General features: G+C 42.8%; 1 protein-coding gene across 2 annotated transcripts in view; it reads left to right on the forward strand.

The window, feature by feature from the left end:
• The window catches only part of LOC146809010 (sialic acid-binding Ig-like lectin 13), a 522,687-nt gene extending 507,205 nt beyond the window's left edge, over positions 1 to 15,482 (forward strand). For both annotated transcript variants that reach the window (XM_085615798.1, XM_085615799.1), the window contains one exon: positions 12,258 to 15,482. In XM_085615798.1, the coding sequence (XP_085471924.1) occupies positions 12,258 to 12,461 (204 nt within the window). In that variant the 3' untranslated portion in view covers positions 12,462 to 15,482. The remainder of the gene's footprint in view (positions 1 to 12,257) is intronic.
• The last annotated feature ends 7,260 nt before the right edge of the window (positions 15,483 to 22,742 follow it).

Consider the following 22,742-nt stretch of genomic DNA (forward strand, 5'->3'; position numbering starts at 1 on the left):
ACACAATAGCTGCACTTTGCATCACATGCAACACCCATGTAGTTTGACACTGAGACAGGTAATGAGACTCACATGGATCTGGCACAGTCCAAAAAGTGTCAGACGTCTCTAGTAGATCCTGAACAAGGATGTATTAATTAATGTAACCTTGGCTCATCTGTTTCCACGTGTCCTGGATTCTATTGCTCACATTGGCCATGTAAGTAGTTTATGTGCAGAGAAGTGTTGAGAGAACTGTAATGCAAGTTGACAGCAGATTGGGTAGAGCTTTTCTACAGTCCCAGGTTGGCATCCATAATTTTAAAATGAATAATACTGATTATCCATGTGGTTTAGTCAGCAGTAATGCACCGACAAGGCCCCTGCAATGCACCCATTACACAGAGTAACACTGGACAGCATCTTGGGGTGCCTTCATTTACTCCATAGCTATGAGTCCAGGATGAGCCACCTGGCAAGACTTCGCAAGCCTCAGGGATATTGTTAAGAGCCTTGTGCACCGGATGGTCCAAGAGTGGTGTAACACCCGCGTCACTGGCATCTGGTACCTAGGACCATATCTGTGTAAATTGCTGTCTTATGATGTCTTGTGGTTTCAGTACCCACTCAAGGATTGTCTGACAGTCTCTGGTTCAGCCAGTCTACAGTGTAAATGGCATGCAGGAGACAGACTGGAGGTCTAGTATTGCTATGGATGTGGGGTGGCATTAATGATACATGTTGATATGTGCATACCAATGGTTACCATAGAGCCTACATAAACACCCACCATATCATGTTTGTAGGAAACAACGATCAGTTATATGGCCTTGTTTCTGGAAAGATGTGTATGGCCCATGCACATAGTCTTTGACACCACGCATAGGCCATGATATGTGGATCACAAGGCCATCTTGTCTAGCCACAACTAGTCAGGTGGAATCCAATCATAAATATGTGTGTCATTGGCACCCTTCACAATAAGGTTCTGCATTGTGTTGGTACTTGGAGTTTGGTGATGGGCATGCATTCAGACACGAAGTTCAACTGCGAATTTCTAGCCACATTCAACCACTGTATTTTTGGACGCATCAGTGTATGGCACCTTGGCTGGAGTGACTTTGCATTATGTGATTTCTGATGGTCAGTTGTGTCAAGTTCTGAACCTCGTTGGTGTGTCTTAATATCACACTAAGACTTTACCGATAGGAAAGAAGACATTGTTTGTATCTGAGTGCAACACATCAACATGGTAGACTACATCACTGCTTGCTCCATTGTCATCTTAGCCTAGTGGGGCAAGTGTGACCACATTGTTAGTAGGTAGAAACTCTTGCACTGGCAAAGTATAGTATGTAGCGTTTGTATGTGTGATATGAGATTTAATGCAAATGATATGTGGCTGCAGATTTGTATGTTGCATATGTGGACTATAGGGGGTTCGACTGTGTTCCCATACACATACTATGTGGATCACTTCACAGTCATCACACTATGAGTAAACACTACTATCATCCACAAATACGAGGCTGTACAAATGGCTAGCTGTACTAGACACACACACAGTTATAATGCACTATCTACGTTACCACACCATGTTTATTGTGGTTGGCAATGGAGGACTATTTGGTACAGGTTATTGCCATGCACACTAGTTTGAATGTACCAGAATTTGTTCAGAGCTATTTGTTACCCTTAGCTACATACTTTTCTGTGTGGTAATTACTAGCAGGTATGATGTTTACTGTGACTAAGAAGTAAAATTGCTTGCATACTGGTAGTGCTTGTTTATTTATTTTCATTTATGTACACTGTGCTCATATAGTCATTATTTTAGTACATCCTCAAAGTTATTCATGCATTATTAAAATGTTTTTGTACTATATGGTCTCTCTGCCATGTTGCTGCAAGTGACGGACATTTTGATATTCCTCCTCTTTCTTCCTTATCCTCCATGACTTCACGCTCCTCATTGTTATCGCCCTATGAGGCATTGGTCCGCATACAGATGTTGTGCAACATAAAACTCTATTATTATTTTACATACCATCAGTGGAGAGTACAGAAATCGGACCCCAGACAACTCCAGACTCCTAAAGCGGAACTTCAAGAGTCTGAAATTCTGATCTACTACAGTGTGGGTCATGCTTAGGGCATGATTGTAGTGCTTCTGGGTTTCCATTTGGGGGTGTTTATAAGGAGTCATCACCCACGGCTGCAGACCATATACTGGGTCAGCTGCAAAGACAGGAGGGGAAAAATTAGTAAATAATAGTGACAGGGGATGGCTCCACATTCATCAACATTCTGTTAGGTGTCCTGAATGACTCATACACTTTGCCTACAGTCTGAGACTTGCTATGTCATTGTGTGACATATTTGCAAGTAGAAATGTTATATGACTGACAAAGTACTACACATACAGATGTACTGTACTCTGTGATTCTATTACTGTCTGTCATACTTGTGAGTGCCAATGCCATGAATGTGGTGATTTATCACCAGTAAGAAGAGTCAATTAGCCATTGAGGAGACGATCTCTCACACTCATCTGTGTCTATTATTAACTACTATTGAAATTTATGAACTGATACATGTCTGATTTTTCGACCTGTAGCTGGAGCAGGTGATATTGCGTACTTCATTTACACATATTTGGCATTTAGATTTGGAGTCAATGTTGTTCAATAGCTACTGTCAAGGGGAGTGTAGTGAGCATGATAGAGTACACATGCCAGTGCACTGTGTCCAATCGATTGACAGTACACAAGAGGTTTGAGTTATGTGGGAGTCTTGTGCTCCACAGTGAAACTGGTACACTAACCACAATTCACTGCCAGACTGATTGGGGACAGAGTAGGACATATTTTCCGCATGATTTAGTGTCCAAGGTTTGCCCCCTGTACTGGCAGACAATGTGCAGCATTGCTACAAGACAGGCATATTATTCCTGAGGCTACTGTGTGTCTGCTTGTCCTGGGAAATGTACTTTGTTCATAAGGCTGTATCTTGCTGCACAGTCTGAAGCCTTGCAGGACAGATAGAGTGGTTTGTGCACTGCAAAATGGATGTGTGCATATGATGACTAATGTAGTTTAGCATGGTGCACATGATCGTGCAAGGCTAAAATATAACTATATTTCTCATTTTCACTGGTCTTAGATACATCGCATGCCTTACGACCATGAGAGTTACCTGTGGACACACAGACAACAGTAGGGGAGTCCCTTACTTCAACATAGTGGTTGGACACAGCATTTTACATAGTGAACATTAGCGAGGGTCTTTCAAACAATTGAATGCACACAAGGGGCCTCATTTAGCATTTGTCACCACAGACAGCACTAGATTTCGCCTGGCTGCGCTGACCCGCATCCAGAGGCAAGGGCTGAAATGTGCCATATTACTAACATACAGCACATCCATAGTCTGTTCGCATACGCACCATAACATATTGGTGACTAGTGCCAACTCACACCACCCTGCCCCATAGTGCTTGTGTGTCTGCATTGTAGCCTCAAATATATTATGCTTTAAGGGGCCCATTCCTGCACCAAAACAAACAGTCTAAGCACTTTCCTCATTCTTTGTGTCCTGTGAAATGCAGGATACATAGAAATTGGAAATGGCAAAGAGACGTATTTATTCATCCTCATTTCACCTTCCCTTGGGAAGACTACTTGCTAACAGTCTCAGGGTCACTGTTCCTTTGATATGTGGAAATGTGTGAGATCCTCATTGATGTTGCATGGGAAAAGCCATCGCAAGGCCCATGGAACAGGTAACGCTGCACTTTGCTGTGACTAGCCTTACTCCATAACTGTGAGGTCATGCAAGGGCACACAGACTAACTTTGCATTGTCTCACAGATATCAGTTGGAGACCTGCTCCACTTGGGCATCAGGGACAGTGATGCTCCGGCAGTACTGTTCATATGTGGCCCACAGTGGCGTAGGCAGTCTTAACATGTGTGACTTGTAGGTTTGTGTTGCACATGTGCCATGTAGTATGGTTTAAGTATGTAGCCCCAGGCCTACTACGTATGCACTGCCTCATTCAGCCCATGTAGGAAGCTGGCTTTTATATAGTGTACTAAAAGAAGTACACTGTGCAGGGATTCCAGTGGGTCCCAAATTGGTACACAGGGCAAAAGTAGATAATACTAACACTCTATCTGTGGAAGTGTGGGCGAGCAGTTAGGCTTATAAGAGGGCAGTGCTAAGCATTTGTTGTACTCACAGAGGCAATACATGATACACACACTCAAGAAAAAATCTGAGACCAATTTGAAAAAATAATATCAATTTGTATGTAATTTTTCAGATCAAAAAGTTTATTCTAAGGTAAGTACTTTTTATGTTACAATTTTTCAAAGGAAATCTCTGCTGTGCACAATAATGCACAATAGAAGTCAATGGGAGAAAAAAGGAAAAAGCATATCATATCACACAGTAGGATCTTGTGGTTCACCTACTGGATTTAGGTACGTAGCAAGGCCTGGTCCAATGTTCCAGTAGCAGAAGATTGCTAGTGCTCTGGATTCGGCTGGGATCAGGGTGCTGAGGTCACTGGTAGCAGGCACGCTATGAAGAAGGGGGCCACCTGAAAATACACTTCAGAGGAGGATTGAAAGGTAAGCCTGGAAGGTCTTACTCAAGGGAGCACGTTGCAAGAGCCTCAGAATCATAGGAAGACAGCTGGTTCATCGTTTCCAAGGCCGGGCAGGCTGAGTGCAGAGCTGATAGGGCAGCCAAGCGTCATGTGTCGAGAAGGTCCTAGAAGTCAGGGGCAGGCAGGCTGTAGCAACAATTGCTGGACACTTGGGCCACTCATGCAGGAGGTCTCAGGGTCTCAAAGTCCCTCAATAGGTGTCTGCTTCTTGGGTTGTTGGAGTCCTCATTGGACTCTTTCTTCTCGGTCTTTGATGTAGGGTGTCCGGTACCCTGGGTATTGGCACGGCATGGCTCTGATAGGTCCTGGTGTCCTCTCACCCAGTGGGGGGACACATCTGACCCTTTGGAGCTGATGTACCTCTTCTTTGCTTGGGTGCTGCATTGGAGTTGATGGGGAGCATCTAATCAGTAAACCAGACTTTGCGGTTCGGTGCCTCCAGGCCACAGCGGAGGAGCTCCTCTACTCCAAGGGAGGTTCTTGACAATTTCTGGAAGGCTGGAAACATTCTAGGGTTCTTGGAGGCCTCACAGTTGCAGGATGAGACGGCATGCTAATATGGTGGAGTCATGGAAGCAGCCGGCAGGGTTTGTTGGTAATTCTCTGCAGCAGGTTATCGGTTCTCGATAAGCAGCTCTTTGCGTGTTGCTTTTCTTAGGTCTATTTAAACAAAAGTTCAGGGTCCAGGGATGCCACCTAAATACTAACTTTACGGCAGTTAAACGAGCAACAGGAAATAGCTAATGGGATACCAACCTTTAGGGTGTCTACACCCTCTAACTGACCACTTCCTAAGGGAAGGGGCACTACCCTAGCTCTGATAGGTTAATTCCTGCCATCCCAGGAATTGAAAATGTAGTGTTCACATTACCTGCCCCACCGTAGGGGTGGTGCTGGCTGAATGTGGTCACTCTTCCTAATCTAATTAATTTTCCTGCGTATCCTTCTGCCAAATGTGGAGCAGGGAAGGGGGGTGGTATCCTCCACTATGTGGAGATGCTTGGGTTGCATTTCAAAGGTCGCATCACCTTTGAGGCTTCTCACCTGAAAGGCCATCTGGGCCTGGAGGAGGTGTGAAGCACCTCCACCTCAAGCAGGCTTTTTTCCTGGCCTCTGAGAGTGCTGGCTCTCATCCCATGAGGTCAGAAACATGTCTGGTGGTGAAAGGCTGGCTAAGTCTAGTCAGTGACCACTTTAGTGCTTGGTGGGTTTTCAGGGGACCCTCTAAGGTGTCCCCTATGTGCATTTAATAATAAATCCAACACTGGCATTAGTGAGGATCTATTAGACGAGATGTTTGGTACCAAACATCTTAGTGTACAGTGAAGCTATCATGGAGCTAGGAAACTCGTAATGCCACGTATCCTGCCCATGCACTCTATATGGCTTCCCTGTGCACTTACAATATCCACAAATGGACTTAGATATTGAATGGTCATATTTACCTATAACTCATGCATATCATGTGGGCATGGAACACAGGGATGTGTGCCATGTCGACTCTTCAGTTCTCTCTGCAAAAAGACATGCAGCCTTCAATGGTAGTTTGTATGGTCTTGGTGAGGGGTCCCTAGGGTGGCACAATTTGAGCTACAGCCCTAAAGGACCCTCTTCAGCACCAATGCCCTGGGTACCAGGGGTACCATTTACAAGGGACTTACAGGGGTTGCTGAATTTGTGCCAACTGTGGTAGAGTTTTAGGAAATAGATCTGGTACTGGGAACCTGGTCAGCAGGGATCCAGTTCACTTTCAATTTGAAATCACATCATGCACCAGGTAAAAGGTGTGGGCTGACCATCGCAAAGAGGCACTTTCCTACAGCCCAAACCTAATATGGTGAGGGTATCACACAATATTGACTGTTATGTGGTCTGTCATGTGCTTGAGAAGTACTTACCAACCAGTAGACCATTCCCATATCTCCCATTCCGGAAGCGCTCATTGATGATGGAATGACAAAAGATGAAGGAATCATGAGCACTCCCAGGTACTTGGCCAAGACAATGATGAAGAGCCCCAGATGAGTCATGATTGCCTGCACATTCATGGAATGCATGTGCTTTCTATTGCCGTATAGGTGTGATGTAGCCACTGGAGGCACAAGTTGCACATGTGTGCAGTCTGCCCACAACACATGTTGAAATCCTTCAATGACATAAAAGCCTTGCTTGTTAGGTCTCGCGAGCCAAAGGCTCGAAGAGACATTTTATATGTGGGATTTTCAAAGTGCTACCCACAGTTTTGGCTGGCCTAAACCTTGAGTGCACGATCACATGCACGTGCACAGCTGCTCCCACTCCCCCCTCCCTCCTCCCTTCTCTATAGCTTTGGCTCCTTTGAGCACTTCAAAGGGTCCGCTCCCCCGCCCCCAAGCGCTCACGCCCACGCTCCGCCGGGCTTGTCTTGTTTTGTGTGTTGTAGGGTGAACACAGACAAATGTAATTCATTCAAGCAAGATGCTAGCAACGGGGATACAATGACCATCTTTTATTCATTTCATATTACCTAGAGTGATTTTTGTTGGGCACACACCTCCATGAGGAATATTCCTTCAAGCACAATGCTGTCAGTCAAGTACCTGATGGCACTGTGTGTTACTAACAAAAAAAAACGCTTTGTGGCCACGTGAAGCCGAACATCATGAGATATAGGGTTCAGTAATGCTGACACTACGGCAAAACCAGCTTCAGATAAACGCAAATGACGGGACTTTTATTATAGCCGAGTAATTAACTGACGTTTCAACAAAACTGGAATAAATTGACCCCTGAACTGAATTTATTTTAATTTTTCTTCCCTCGGTACAACCCTACGACTTCTTTTATCACCCGCTCAGAGATAGTAAACTGTGTGCGCATATCACAGTTCAATGCGCTCCGTGGGAAGCATTCATACAATCGTTAATTACCTCTCTTTGTTTACCATTTTGAAAGGAAACTTGGCTAAGTGCGCGCAGTTTAATCATATCAAAGACAGATTTAACACCCTACGCATTGATTTCCGAGTGTTGTGGCGCTGGCTAATGAGTACAGATGGAAACACTTGTGGTTTTTGCCGGAATTGTGTCTTTTGCGGAGCACACACGCCTCGTTTAGCAGCTCTGAGTTAAACACTGCACGTATCTCAGACTTCAGGGAGCGCGAGGAGCTCGCTTTGAAATAAGGTAAAGCAGGGGGGCTTAATTTGAGCCGGTGGTTGTCGGTGGGGGCCACCAACACTTATGTTTCCTGGGTGTGGCCTAACGACCAGGAGCTGCTGATCTTGGAGCCGGGGATTCAAGTTCGAGTCACAGCATCGTCTCGATATCCTGTGATTTTGAGCAAATCACTTACTCTTCTGCGCCTACCAAAAAAACCCAAAAAAACATTAATGTGTCTTTCTGTAATGTAACTGCTGTTCGTGTACAGCACTTCAATACCTTCAGGTCAACTTCGCTGGTTTTTTATGTGACTAGCCATGAGACCCGACCCACTTAAAGGCCAGGCTACAATTCATGCACCTACCAGCCGTCCTTTATCAGAGAAGACTCTTACAGACAGAGCCCCGAAGTATTTGAGCAGCTCTTCCTTGTCCTCGTACGTTAGTTCTGCAGTGATCTGCTGTCTGTGAAGATGCGTTTGCAAGCTTTAGAAAGCCATTCTTCCACAGGGGAGCCCCCTTTCAGGCCGTTTCAGTAGATGAAAGAACCCATATTAGACACCTCAGTTGTCACCCCACGACTTTAGTATACCATGAAAAAAAATGAGTTAGGTGTTAGTGCAATGTTACGTTTAGTGTGATTTTTGTATCGTTTATTGCTTTTTCATTAGTCAGGCGTGACAACGCTCCCTGCCATGTCATTAAAAATGCTAATTACTTGTCACGATACAAAAGACAAACTGGCGGGATGAAATCAGACTTTCTATTGACTTGTAAGACCTTCAGCACATTGCAATGCAGCGATTGGTCATCCTCAACAACAATCACTTGCGTTTGCAATCCCCGGGGAAGAACTCACACCCTACGTGGTCAAGAACAAAGCAATTTCTTCGAAAGGAGTAAAGGGCAAATAAGTCGAAGGGTCATCATCATAAAAAAAAGGAATATTTTCTGGAATATTAAATCTGATCCAATTAATATGTGCAGAGCTCAGTGTAGCAAACGTCGTCATATTACTCTACATAAAACACGTCTCTAGTCTTGTACGTTCAGTTACCAAATCTTAACAAAATATTACATCTGGGAGTTTATATCTTGCTTCAAGTTAACTAACTGAATTAATATTTATGACAACAATGCATTGTGCAACGAAAGCCGAGGATTTAATTAATGTGCTTGGCATACATGGAGCAATTTGTCAAACATAAACGTGACACGAGTTAGTACTTAATAAATGTAGGTATTATGGATGAAATTAGCATGCCGAGTGCACTGCAGTTACCCACAGGTGATTTTTCCAAAGACTTCAAATAATGGAATAGGCACATAGACTGAAATATTCTTTTACCCAGTAGGAGTGATTGCAACAAACAGAGGCCAAGGACTGAATGGGTATTGAACCTACTCTTCTATCTCTACCTCAAATGTGATTTTCACTGCCTTGGGGCTCCGGAATAAGCTTACGTCTCTCCAGCATCCGTTTTGGATCTATCCATCTGACACCGTCCATCAGTTCTTCATTTTTCTGTCTGTCACATAGTGTATGTATGGCTCTATGATCATTGTATGTGACCGGTGACTGTGTGACATCTGTGTCTGTATGTGTGAATGAAAGAGTGGCTACATGTTGTGCGCTATACACAAGTCATATATATTGGCTTCATCAATGCTTTTAGGGTCTGTCTTGATAGTGAAGGTATCTGCGAAACTACCGGTACCAGTACTCTAATACTTTGAATATATACATAGAGTGGGATTTGGCTCCGCCCAGATTCTTATCTTTTGCTCTCATCTCATGCGTCAGTCGGCATCCTATGGATTGTTTATATTGTAGTTCACGAGGGCTAATCTTACAACTGAAAAGTACATTGAATCATCAAACATTAAATGCTTTATCTCATATTTGCATTATATAGAGAACGTAATCGATTTTTTTTTTCTTAGTTTTTTCACTGTAGCAGTTTTTCTAAGATGTTTTAGTTAGGATTCAAAATGCCAGGCCGACGTATTGGCTTCGGCAATGCTTGCTTGAAACGGAGTTCCACCCCAGTGTCTGTGACGTCACCATGCCCCTGTGTGCTTATGCCAGTCACTTCAAAGCCGGGGGCGCTTTCTGTATTTGATCACATGCTACCACCAGTCAGGCCCCTTTCTCATTGTCTTCACGCTGAGTGAATAACCCACGTGTGATTAACAAAAGTAGTACCACAGGGGGCCTCACTTCACCCACATTGCCTCCGCCCCAACACCAAAAGAAAGGATGCGCAGGCATTTTGAACAATAATTGAGAAGGAACATTCGCGCCTAAACTCAAGACATTAGATTACACAGTTGGTGCATTTACGACTATCCACAATAAGCAGACACACGGGCAGACACAATGACAGACACTCAGAGAGCCAGACACACACTCATACAGAGATACAGACTCGCCTCTAGACACGCAGACACACAAGCAGACACATTTACAGACACTCAGAGAGGCAGACACACGCACCACGCTTACACCCAAACACACTTACACACTCGCACCTAGACACACAGACACATGTACAGACACATACGGCTCTAGTCACCTGACCTGGGTGAAAGGGCTGCACGTGCTCTTCTCCTGGGAAAAGAGGCTGGACTCACTCTGAGAGCCCTGGTAATAGTAAACAAACAATCTGGGTTGTTGCTGAGGACTCCCTGCTCTGTTCTGCTTGTCTTGAGGAATGTGCTTCCTTGAGATAAGCACAAGTTTTATGGGGTCCCTTTGCTCGACCGAAGAATTCCTTGTCTTTGCTTTTGAAGTGTAGTGGGGGGCGGGGGGTTTATGACCCCTCTATCCCTTTGCTTAGCAAACTTTTTGCAGACGTGAGCTGCATCTGGTGTCGCGTTAGAAGTTCTAGAGCCCAGATATTTACTGTTTGCGATAAACAAACAAGCATTTGCAATGCAATAGGTCTCGCATTTATACGAGTTTGAGCTATTGGCATTGTAAATGACAATGCTTTTTATTTAAGTTTGTTTTTTTAAAAACATAAATAAAAGGCACTGTCATTTACAATGCCAATAGCTCAAACTCGTATAAATGCGAGACCTATTGCATTGCAAATGCTTGTTTTTCCTGTTGTTTCTGTGTTGTGTTAGGGAAGACGAGGTACTGGACTGTGAGGCTTATGATGGCATTGAGGATGGAGGGTAGGAATGCCGAAAAGGATAGGTGGGATACTCCTGGACTCTGGCTGTGGTGGATTGGAATGTTCCAGATGCCAGCATGTGTAGTACAGCCAGTTGCTTGGCCTGCGGAGGGATGTGGGTGCATCGCTGCAAAGTGGGCTGCAGCCTTGGTGCAATCTGGGGCAGGAGCTGAAAAATGGACTCCCTCTTGAGCCTGTATTGGGTGATGATGTCCTCCTCTCGGAGGTCAATGAGGGTAATCCTGTGGCAGTAGGTCATCTCCTTTCTCCTGCGCTACTTCAGTGGTGATGATGGTGGTCTTCTTGGTGCTCCAAGCTGCTGTATGAGTAGGTCCATGGTGTAGTAGAGCTTCCCATAGTGATTTGTGTATGTTCTGCTTTTGTAGCAGTGCCAATGCATCATTTCTAGTTTGCAGAAGCGTTACTTTTTTGAAGCTTTTGGGACTCTGTGCATCTTTTGCCAAAGTAGTGTCATTTTCCCATTTCGTTGTAAATATGGCTGCATCAGTTCATGGTGACTTTTGAAGGGGGAACGTCTACCTCGCATATCTTTTTCGCAATCAGACGCATCCGGATATAGCACAGCTGAAGATCGACGCGGAGTGGTAAAAGTGAACTAGAAGCCACTAGCGTCACTTTGTAAATATGGAGCAGTGAATTCGCCACATGCCACCACTGAGTATAAAAAAATTAAGCTGAGGTGGCTCCTTGTAAATATGCCCCAAGATGTCCTGCATTCCAACCATGTTTCTCCCACAGAGTCAAATTGTTTTATCGTAGGGAAATCATGCTCTCCCTCTTCCTTTTTCTGTACAGTGAGAGGGATGTAGTTGGGAACCTCAAGAGAGGGAGGCGTGGGAATGTTTCCTCCTAAAAAAGGTATATTTTTCCAGATAATTATGTTGAGGAAGGGAGGCTTGAAGTTGTAAGTTAAGACTGAGAAAATATAAGATGTCATTACAAAGGATAGAGGAGAAATGACAAGACATGCTTTGGAGAGATGTAAAAAAGGTCTGCTTTATTATACTTTATCACTATGGTACTTCAAGACAAAGAACTATCGGGCTACCCCTTTCTCCGATTTAGTAAAGAACCACTACAGTTCTCAAATCAGAACAGATGAAAGTTATGACAATTATGTTTATAAAAAATATAGAATGCAAAAAAGCATGTGGTGCCTTTATAAAGCATATGGAAAGCATAACACAATTATTCGAACATCCTTGTTTTCTTACCCTTCTGCTATTTTTGAGGCTCATATTTTCCCTTCTTTGCATTTTGTGCAGAGTCCCATCGCTGCTGCCGATTACGGGGCTGAAAACAATGCAGGTACTGACGTCACAAGTACTGAGCCCAAAGAAGAACTGTACGAGAACTGTGGGGAGGACAACCTCCAGTACGCGTCCATCGACTTCTCCAAACTGCAGCCCAGGGACAAGGCCACCGCTGCTCCAGAAGAGACTTTGTATTCTGAGGTCAAACTGCACTAGCAGAGAGCATCGTTGAAAGCCTGCTGGAAATTATGAGATGTGAAATGTATTTCATGAGATGTTTGACGTCATGATGGCTGTGGTAATTTTGCTGGGCCTGCAACGTTTGTATGGATCTAGTAAAGTGAGATCTGTTTTCTTATCAATCAAATGACCAAACCTGTTTCTCTATACTTTTTGAAGAGTTGGATCCCTTTTCCATGGTGCCAATAACGATTTATTCTGCCTTCTATACATTGATGACGTGAGGTCGTTTTATGCCCAAATAGGACAGAATAGACGTGACCCATCAATAACAATTATTTAAATACTCCAATTGATGAATTCATCTATGATAAATCAGAATAAAGATGGAGATTAGAGGCTGTCGAAAATCAGTGCAAATTGCAATCTAAATTTGGTAGGATTAAAGGCAATATATAAAAAACAAGCACTTAAGTACATACAAATATGTAGAAACAAGCAGTTACAAGTAAGTAAATTCAAAATGTCTTTATTCTTTGTTGTGCTTCGCAAGATATGACCCAGCCAACGCGTTTCGCCCAAACATGGGCTTCTTCAGGGCAATTTGATATTATAAAGAAACTTACTTGTAACTGCTTGTTTCTACATATTTATATGCACTTAAGTGCTTGTTTTCTATATATTGCCTCTCATCCTACCAAATTTAGCTTTACTATTTTTGTGATCTACAAGCAGCAGATCACTTGAGGTGGGCAGTATACTATACTTTGGTGACTGTTCTGGTGGTGCAGTCACTTATGTCCCGGCTGCTTTAAATTGCAATCTAGTCAGCACATCTTGCTGCTTTAATATGTATAATTATGTTCCTGTGCTCTGTTGAGTTCACAATATGCCAATTTTTTAACTGAATAATTTGTTTTAGTGCAGGCAGTGTCTTTCAGTTACAACCTATTACGCACTCTTGTGCCCCGTGATGCACTGCCTGAACATGTAGCTATCACACTGCACTATCATTACATGCATCCACCTCTGCTAATCACGTTCATATGTCTCGTGAGTTCATCAGACTCATCTCCTGCACAGTTCAGGGATACTGTAATGGGTCTCAGTCACACCAGTTAACTGGAGGTCATATTGACTGAAGCTGTCCATAGTATGTGTGGATTGGGTCCCAACAGAGCGCTGTGACTATGAACTGCACTGTGATATTATAGGCAGCATAGTTTCTTGTGGTTGTGTTATAGCGATCATCTAGGACTATCGAAGAACTTCTAAGGAACTTTTATACCAAGATTTTAGCTTAGCGCCTAGTGATAGTTCGGCTGTCTAAAATCTAACCCTTCTTCCCTTCTTCTGCTGTGTGGTCCAGTGGCTAGTTCTTATGTGAAAGGCTTCTTAGTAATTATGTCAGGTGCGTCCAATGCGGGTCCTGTCTAGGTGAGACAATTAATGAAGAATGTTCAAGACATCATCATCTCATATCATGATATCATCATAAGATAAAATTGCTCGGAGTCAGTCTAAAAGGAACTCATTTAGATAGTGGGTTGATAACCTTCAAACATATCACTGATCTGGACCTTTTAGGCTTACATTTCAAATCCCTGAGGCCAGTGATTAATTTCTACAAGAATAGGTGCTGGGATATTCGTCTGGTGGCCACTGCAGGTTGCACCACAAAGTGCCCCTGCCAGCTGCCAATTGCAGTACAAACACAGCTACTAACCATCATAGAAGTGGGACAATTCATACTATTCCAGGCCCCCAAAGCTATAAGAATGGCTTGGACGGCAGGTATTAGTCATTGTAAATGTAAACTGAACTAATAACCAGCTATTGTTGTGCTCATACGTAATAAGCCAGACAGCGCCACCTTGTGGCAGACTGTCAAAAGCCCCGGTGCTAGCAATTAGGTGCTGGTGCTAAGCACCGGAAACCAGCGGCTCAAATTAAGCACTGCCTGAGCCATAATTCTAAATAGCTACATAGCCTAAGGTAAAACTCTGCTGTTTTTTTATGAGTCTCTACAAGATTAAATGTGAAAGAGAATGTTATGCTGTGTGCAATTGTGATGGAAGTGATCACTCTGAATTCTGATGAGTCAAACTTAAGGATTTATGTAATCAACTGATAGGTCTACTTAGAGAAGAGCCTTCAGGATCCGCATACCTTAAGGCATACCGTATGTCTGCTGTTTAAGACCCGTGTGTGTCCATTAATGGACCATTGATGCATCTGGTTTAGGCCTTCTGGACTGAGGAAAAACGCTTTGTCTTGACCATCACATGAATAACATACAATACAACCAATATGTTTAAGATAAGTATTCATCACAACTTCCCCGATATCTAAGTCCTCAAAGTGTTTTATATGTGCGTCAATTTTATTTACCAAATGTGTCTAGTAATTTTAGTGAACTGAGGTGGTCTTCCCAAATCAAACAGACTTTGTATTTTCCTGGAGCCATGTAGACCTACCACAAAGTTCTCCAGATGATATAAACTATAACTATAAGTTTAGTCTGACTCAAAACCTTCAGGACAAGTCCCCTTCTTCTAGGGTTGGTGGCTTAGTAGAATAAAGCATCAACTACAGGGGTATGTGTTTGTCCTCATTGTCACAGGTTTGAATCCTGGCATGTCCACTCTGCATTTCCTCCTTCTATTGTTAAAAGAAATTAGCACAATTGAATTGGGTAGCAACAAACATCTCTTATTTTAGCACAAAGATAATCTTCTGAGTGAACTTATATTTTACAAATGTTATGTCATTGTAACTGGTTAGCCTTAAATGAACCATGCTTAGTCCCCTTGAAATATGAATCTGTTTTTACAATGTCATCTATCAGTCATACTTCAATTTGTCCATTGTACTTTTTTTTTTTTTTTTTTTTTGTGTTGAAATTTTTTATTGAGTTTTTATAAGACGAATACATCAGAGCATATACAACAATGAATAAAGAGAAAATAAATCCATGTTGAAAGGAATAGTGGAAAAAGATACTGATGAATAAATACGATATAAATATGCATTTGAATAAATAAATACTAGTTAATGCAACAATGAGATCAAGACAAAGAATGATATAATAAAAATAAGTTATGAGGAAAAGAAGAGGGGGAAGACCTAGAAAATAAAAAGTGCAGAAAAAATAAATAAATAAAACGAAGAAAAAATAATTGGATCAAGACAAAAGAACACATCAACGGATGAGGTAAAGGATGGAGAAAGCAGAAAAGAAGAAATAAATAATGGACAGAAAAGAGTAAAAGCTAATTAATGTGCTTGGGTAGAAGTGGAGGCAGTGGGTTCAGCAGCATTTGATTTAAGAAATGGAGACCAAATTCGGAGAAAAATATCAGCTTGGTCCTGAAGGTTATAAATTGTGCGTTCATGGGAGGCAGTTTGCATCATTGCCACCAACCAATCTTCCTGAGAGGGAGGTAAAGATGATTTCCAATGATGCAGTATACATATTTTGGCAGTAGCAAGTGAGGTATGAAAAAGGCGGAGTTGTGGTTTCATGAGCTTTGGGGAGTGACGTAAATCATGCAAGAGAATGTTAGTTGGTGTGAGTGGCAATTTTAAGGGCATAGTGGAGTTCAAAGTAGCACCAATAAAAGTCCAATAGGATTGGATACTAGGACATTCACAAATGATATGAGTAATATCACAACCTGAATTGGAACATCTCCAGCAATTAGAATGAGAAAGAAGACCAGCTTGGTGTAATTTGACTGGGGACCAATGCCAATCATGCAGAATTTTGAAAAGACAAAATTTGAGCCTTGATTCTCGAGCTCCCTTATTTAAACTCTCCAGAAGCAAATCCCATTCAGTATCGGAAAAGGAGATTGAGAGGCGAGATTGCCATTTACGCTGAAGATCGTGTGAAAGAGTTTTAGAAAAAAGATGAGACGAAAAAATTTTGTATATACCAGAAGTAACACCTCTAAATTTCCCCCAGATGTGCAAATAGGATAATATAGGGGAGTCTTGCAGAAGCCACGGTGGTGATCCCATATGGGTCTTCAAACATTGCTGAAGCTGAAGGTATTTGGAAGAATGATGAAGGGGAAGATTAAATTCTACACTAAGCTGAGAGAATGGTTTAAAATCCCCATCATGCAGAAGTTGATCCGGACAGAGGATACCTGCAGCTCGCCATTCAGGCCAGGATAACATATGACCATTGATACGGATACCCGAGTTATTCCATAGGGGGGCCTTAATATGGATTCTTGGATTTGAGCCTAATAATCTATGACTTCTCTGCCAGGATTTATGCATGGCAGATAATATCGGATTTTTTGGGTCAAGACGACTAGTGCCACTACCATACAGAGGAGTAAGATTCGATTCTGAGGATAGAAGATGTCGTTCTATTTGAACCCATTGTGGTAAGTCTTTGATACCAGGTAAAAAATATGAGATTTGGGAAATATGTAACGCCAAAGAGTAGTGTTCAATGGATGGAAGGCCAATTCCACCAGATAACTGATGAGCCTTTAACTTAGCTATAGCAAGGCGAGGTTTAGCGGTACCCCAAATGAAAGTTTTAATCTGGGCATCTACTGATCGAAGTAAAGATAAGGGGATCTGTAGGGGAAGCATACCTAAAATGTATATAAACCTCGGAAGAGTAACCATTTTAACAGCCTGGGTTCTACCCCAAAGAGAAAGACCCAAAGCCTTCCATTTATCAAAATCCCATTGCATTTGGGAGATAAGAGGAGACAAATTATCTGCAACCATATCGTGCAACCCTTTATTAACAAGGACACCCAAGTATTTAAGGTGTGAAGGCTGCCAGTGGAAAGGAAATCCATAAATGGCTGCTTTTGTGGTACCGTTAGAGATGGGTAAAGCCTCACTCTTGTCTCAATTAATCTTGTAACCTGAAAAGGAAGAGAAATCATTAATAATTTGAAGAAGAGAAGGGATCGACCGAGGAAGACGGGTAAGGGTGAGTAAAATATCATCAGCATACAGGTATATTTTGGAATGTCCAATTGGGAGGGGGACACCAGAGACCTCATCAGATTGACGAATGGTAGCAGCCAAAGGCTCCATAGCCAGAAGAAACAGAAGGGGGGATAGTGGACAACCTTGGCGTGTCCCTCTCTTAATCGTAAAGGTGTCAGACAAAAACCCACCACAATTTACCTGGGCAGAAGGGTGATCGTATAGTAAGCGTACCTTATCAATAAATTTCGTTCCTAAACCGAATCTATCCATGACCTTGAAGAGATAATTCCATTCGATGCGGTCGAACGCTTTTTCTGCGTCAAGTGAAAGGGCTAACGCATCTTCCGTAAGATGTTGAGCCGACAACAGTGCGTGGGCCAGAGAACGCAGATGGTTCCGGGAAGAACGTCCCGGAACAAAGCCTACTTGAGAATGGTGTATCAAAGAAGGCAAGACTTTACGCAAACGAGATGCAAGAATACTAGCCAAGATTTTAATATCAGAGTTCAACAGAGAAATGGGACGATAACTACTGCAAAGCTGGGGATCTTTACCTGGTTTCGGAAGCACAACAATAATAGCCTTGTTAGAAAGGGGTCCTAGTGAAGATGCACTGTCCGCCTCCTGGAATGCGGCAAGTAGAGTGTCAATAATAGTATGACCTGCCCATCGATAAAATTCAGGAGGAAATCCATCCTCTCCAGGGGCCTTGTGGTAGGGCAGGGCAGCGACCGCACTAGAAACCTCATCCCTGGTTATTTCACCCTCGAGAATGGCTCTGCCATCCGCCGAAAGAGAAGGAAGATGCACCTTTGCAAGAAATGCTGTCATCTTATCCGAATCCATTCGATTATCAGAAGTATAGAGGGATTCGTAAAAGGAGGCGAACTCATAAACAATGTCTTGAGGCTTTGTGCACAAGTGCCCTTGCGCAGATCTAATGGCCGGAATTGCCATAGACGCCTCCCTCTGACGCAACTGCGCAGCTAATAACCTTCCCGCCTTTTCCCCTTGCTCGTAATGACGACCTTTCATTTTCTGTAAAGCGTATTCTGCTTTAGATGTAAAAAGACTGTTTAAGGCCATGCGGGCTTGCTCAAGTGATTTACGATTTTGTAAGGACGGAGATGTGGTGTACAGGCGAGAATAGGTTTGTATGTCATGTTCGAGCTCAACTTGTCTCTTTGCATTTTGCTTATTAGCGATTGCTGCATCACGCATTAATTGTCCCCTCAAAGTAGCCTTCGCCGCAGCCCAAAGAGTCCTGCTGGAGGCCACTGACCCCTGATTCGTAGAAAGATAATTTTGAAGGTGTAATTGCAGTTGGTATTTACCAGTAGGAGTCCTGTGGCGTTGGATATTCATTCGCCAGGGCTTACGTCCAGGCCTAGAAAGTCCCAAATCAAGGGAAAGGAGAACCGGAGAATGGTCAGACAAGGCCGCTTCCAGAATGCAGGAATCTGTAACCAATTGAACTACGTTATGTGAGATGAGGAAATAATCAAGACGAGAAAATGTACCATGAACCGATGAAAAGAAAGTATATTCCTTATCCGTTGGATGACTGAAACGCCAATGGTCAACCAACCCAATATCTGATATGATGTCCCCTAACAAAGCTCTATCTGACGCATTGCCCCTATCTAATGGGCCAGTTTTCTCTAGAATGGAGTCTTGCGTTACATTCCAGTCTCCGCCAATCAAATATTGCGATGCATTAATCTCGAGCAGCAGGCGGGATAGTTAAAGAAAGAATGTTTTTTTGGTACCCGTGGGGGCATAAACAGACCCTACACAAATGTGAGACTCTCCAATTTTGAGTTTAGCAAATACATAGCGGCCATTTACATCTGACCATGTTTTAGAGACAGTGACCGGAAGGGATTTGCGAAGAAGGATTGCAACTCCACACTTGCGGAGGGGGCCTGCGTCTGTGGAATCATCTTGCTGAATGCTGCTATGAATAACCTTGCCCACCCAGTCTCTACAAAGTTTATCTGATTCTAGAGCATCCAAATGGGTCTCTTGAAGCAAGGCCACATCTACATGTTTAGTCTGGAGATAAGAGAGTACTTTCTTCCGTTTTATGTAATGGGTGAGGCCATGTACATTCCAAGTAATTGCATTAAGAGAATGTGCTTGTGCCATATTAGAATAAAGCAATAATCAGAAACAGGAGAATGAAGCAAAAAACAACGTGTTGAACCAGACAAAGGAAAAAGGAAAGGAAATGACAAAAAGAGGGGGAAACAGAAGGAAAATAAGTGGAAACGATACTCTGATTTAGGTGAGATACATAAAAGGAAACAGTAAAAGGAGTAATGAGGAAAGGAGATGAGATTTAGAGAAGCGATACAATAATAAAGAAAACTATAAAATATTGAATAATAGCAAGTAGAGAACAAGAAACCGTAAACTGTTACCCGCGGGTCTGGGCGCACTAGAGCGCCGCCGTGGGAAAAGACCCCACAGAAAGAGAGAAAAGATTAGGAAGGTAGTAATAATATAGAAGGAAAGCCCAGAAGAGCATTGTAAAAAAGGGATATAAGTACAATAGAAGAGTAGAAAGAACAAAATAGAAATTGAGAAGCAACATTACTTAAAAAGAGAGATCTAATAATAATTAGATGTAAAGTAACCTAAGAGCATAAGGCATATCATGTGCATATCCAAAAAGCATAGACCAACATGCATGCGTGCAAAATAGAATAATACAACTATAATCAAACAATTAGACGCCAAAGCACCCAAGTAACTGCAAAACCAGTTAAAAAATATGCAGTAAATTGTAACATGGAGAGCAATAAGTACAGGAAGAAAAAAGAGTAATATTATAAAGCAGAGAAATAACAGAAGGCAGAGTGAAAGAGAGAGGAAATAAAGTAGGAAGCTAGTGAGAAAGAGATGAAAAAAGGCAATCAAATCTTATAAGAACAGCAAAATATGCCAAAAATGTGGTAATTGGTTAACAATAGAGACAAGACTCACAAGAAAAAGGAGTCTACAATTAATTACCACTAAGACTGGAGATAACTATTTCCACGGGAGAAAGAATTATTCAGTCCGCATCTGAAGGAGTTTTAAGAGGAGAACGGGACTTGTCTCTCTGCAAGTCTTGTGGGAATGTAGCAGCCGAAACCGATTGTAATGCAGATTTCCTATCTTCTTGTGAGCGATGAAGTCGTTCAAGATCCCTACCCCGAGGCCGAGGGCTACTGGGAGGGCGCCTGTTACGATCTGACATTGGAGTAGAAGACTTAGAGGGTGATTGGGACGGAACTTGCTGTGAAGATGTAGTGAGAACCTCCATATCTTGAGGGGGAAGGCAGTCCAAAAATTGCTGAAGATGCTCTGGGTCAAAAAAGTCCTTAGAGACTCCATCTTTGGTAACGCGAAAACGTGCAGGCTCAAATAGACCATTCTTGATGTCTAACTGACGTAGTTGAGGTCGCATGGAGAGAAAGGCTTTCCGCCGCTCATTGGTTTCCTTGGAGAAATCAGCTGCCATATGGATGCGATGGCCTTCGAAAGAGAAGGAGCCTTGAAGCCGAGCAGCCGACAGTAATTGTCTTGTTTGTTCATGGCGAAGAAAACAGGCAATGATCGGCCGTGGGCACGCAGCAGGATCACCACGTGGAGGGCCAATTCTATGAGCCCGCTGTATCTCCAGAGGTGGATTGAAAGAAATGCCAGTCAGCTTTGGAAGTATACGACACAGAAATGCACTGGAACTCTGCCCTTCAATGCGCTCTGGAAAGCCAAAAAAACGAACGTTGTCCTGTCCATTGTACTTTAATGTTTATAAATGGTGTAAACTGTGCTTATGGTTGATAAACTGATCTTGTGAGTGCACACATGTATGTATGTATGTATGTATCGCGTATTTGTATAGCGCAAAACTGTCACCCGAAGGGTATCCTGGCGCTCACATGTTGAGATAGTCAAGGCTGAAGGAGGTTGTATGGACATGAGTGAGTATCTGCTTCAAGATTTGTTATCAGGAGGTGTGTAAGAGGTGCCTTGCAGTATTTCTCTTTGATCAGGGATGTACAGGTCCAAACTGAACAATGGCCAGTTCCCTGAATATTACTTATAATTTCTCAAACAAGTGTTTTAAATGCAAAGTGAAGTCCTCTCTCTTTAATAGATACATAGGGAATGCCTATATCAATGGCAGATTCATTATATTTGGTAATGAAGAATGAATTGAACTACTGTGGAGTCTGAATTGACAATTAGATGTATTGTGGTTTTAAGATGAGGAGCAATGTTGTGAGATGCTAGTGCCATATAGATTCTAGAATATAATAGTGGGGTAGAACAAGTGTGCATTGCCTTTCTTGAGCCTGATGAATCGCCCAGTATCCTACCTAACTTAGTAAAGCCCTCTAATATATATATTGGGCCTTTGTCAGAGATCTTTTTGATAAAGCTGTGTGGGTGCCTTTTTGGAACAGATGTAGGGGTAGAGGAAGGAGAAAAAGCGACCAAAAATAGGTCCAATAGTCAGACACCAAGGACCAGTGCTGGACCAGGAGCCAGACGAAGAGAAGTTAGTGGTCATTCTTTCACGGAGGACACTTACGGCCACTGAGGAATCAGTCCTTCAGAGGGGACTAGGCTTTGTCCACACCCCCAGAGAAGACTCATTCAAACTTACAGGGGAACTTCACTCCTTCTTTAGAAAATTGAAACTACGATCCTTCTTTCACACACGCAACAACGAGCAAGTTGACATCATGGCAAAGGACTTGAGTCTCTGTAACTCGTCCAAGTTTACACCCACTGCAGCAACTACACCCAGTGAAATTCTGATGAACTAGAAGGCTATCCTGCGTGATGTCAACTGAATCCAACCAAGGATCACCTTTGACAATCTCCCAGAAAGGGAAAGAAGAGCCTTGAGAGACCTGAACGACGATCCAGAAATCCCCATAAAACCAGCAGACTAAGGTGGGGCCATAGTTATCCTAAACACCAATGACTATAACCACAAATGCAACAGACAACTGGCGAACACCACATACCACCAAAAGATGGATGTAGATCCGACTGATTCACTTTCCAAAAGGATCAGCATCATAGTGAATGAGGCTGTATCAAATGGATTAATCTCACGGAACGAAACAGACTACCTGGTGAAGACAAAACCAACAACTCCATATTTTTAGATCGTACCAAAGATACATAAAAATGTGATGCCACCACCTGGTAGGCCAATTGTATCTGGGATCATCTCCATTCTCAAACCACTAAGCCAATACTGCGACCATTTCTTGCAACCACTGGTTCAAGCGACACCATTGTTCCTAAAGGACTTAAAAACCACTATCTACCTCATTCAGAAAC

Source organism: Triturus cristatus, chromosome 7 (genome assembly GCF_964204655.1).
Source record: "Triturus cristatus chromosome 7, aTriCri1.1, whole genome shotgun sequence".
In the NCBI taxonomy this organism is placed as follows: Eukaryota; Metazoa; Chordata; class Amphibia; order Caudata; family Salamandridae; genus Triturus; species Triturus cristatus.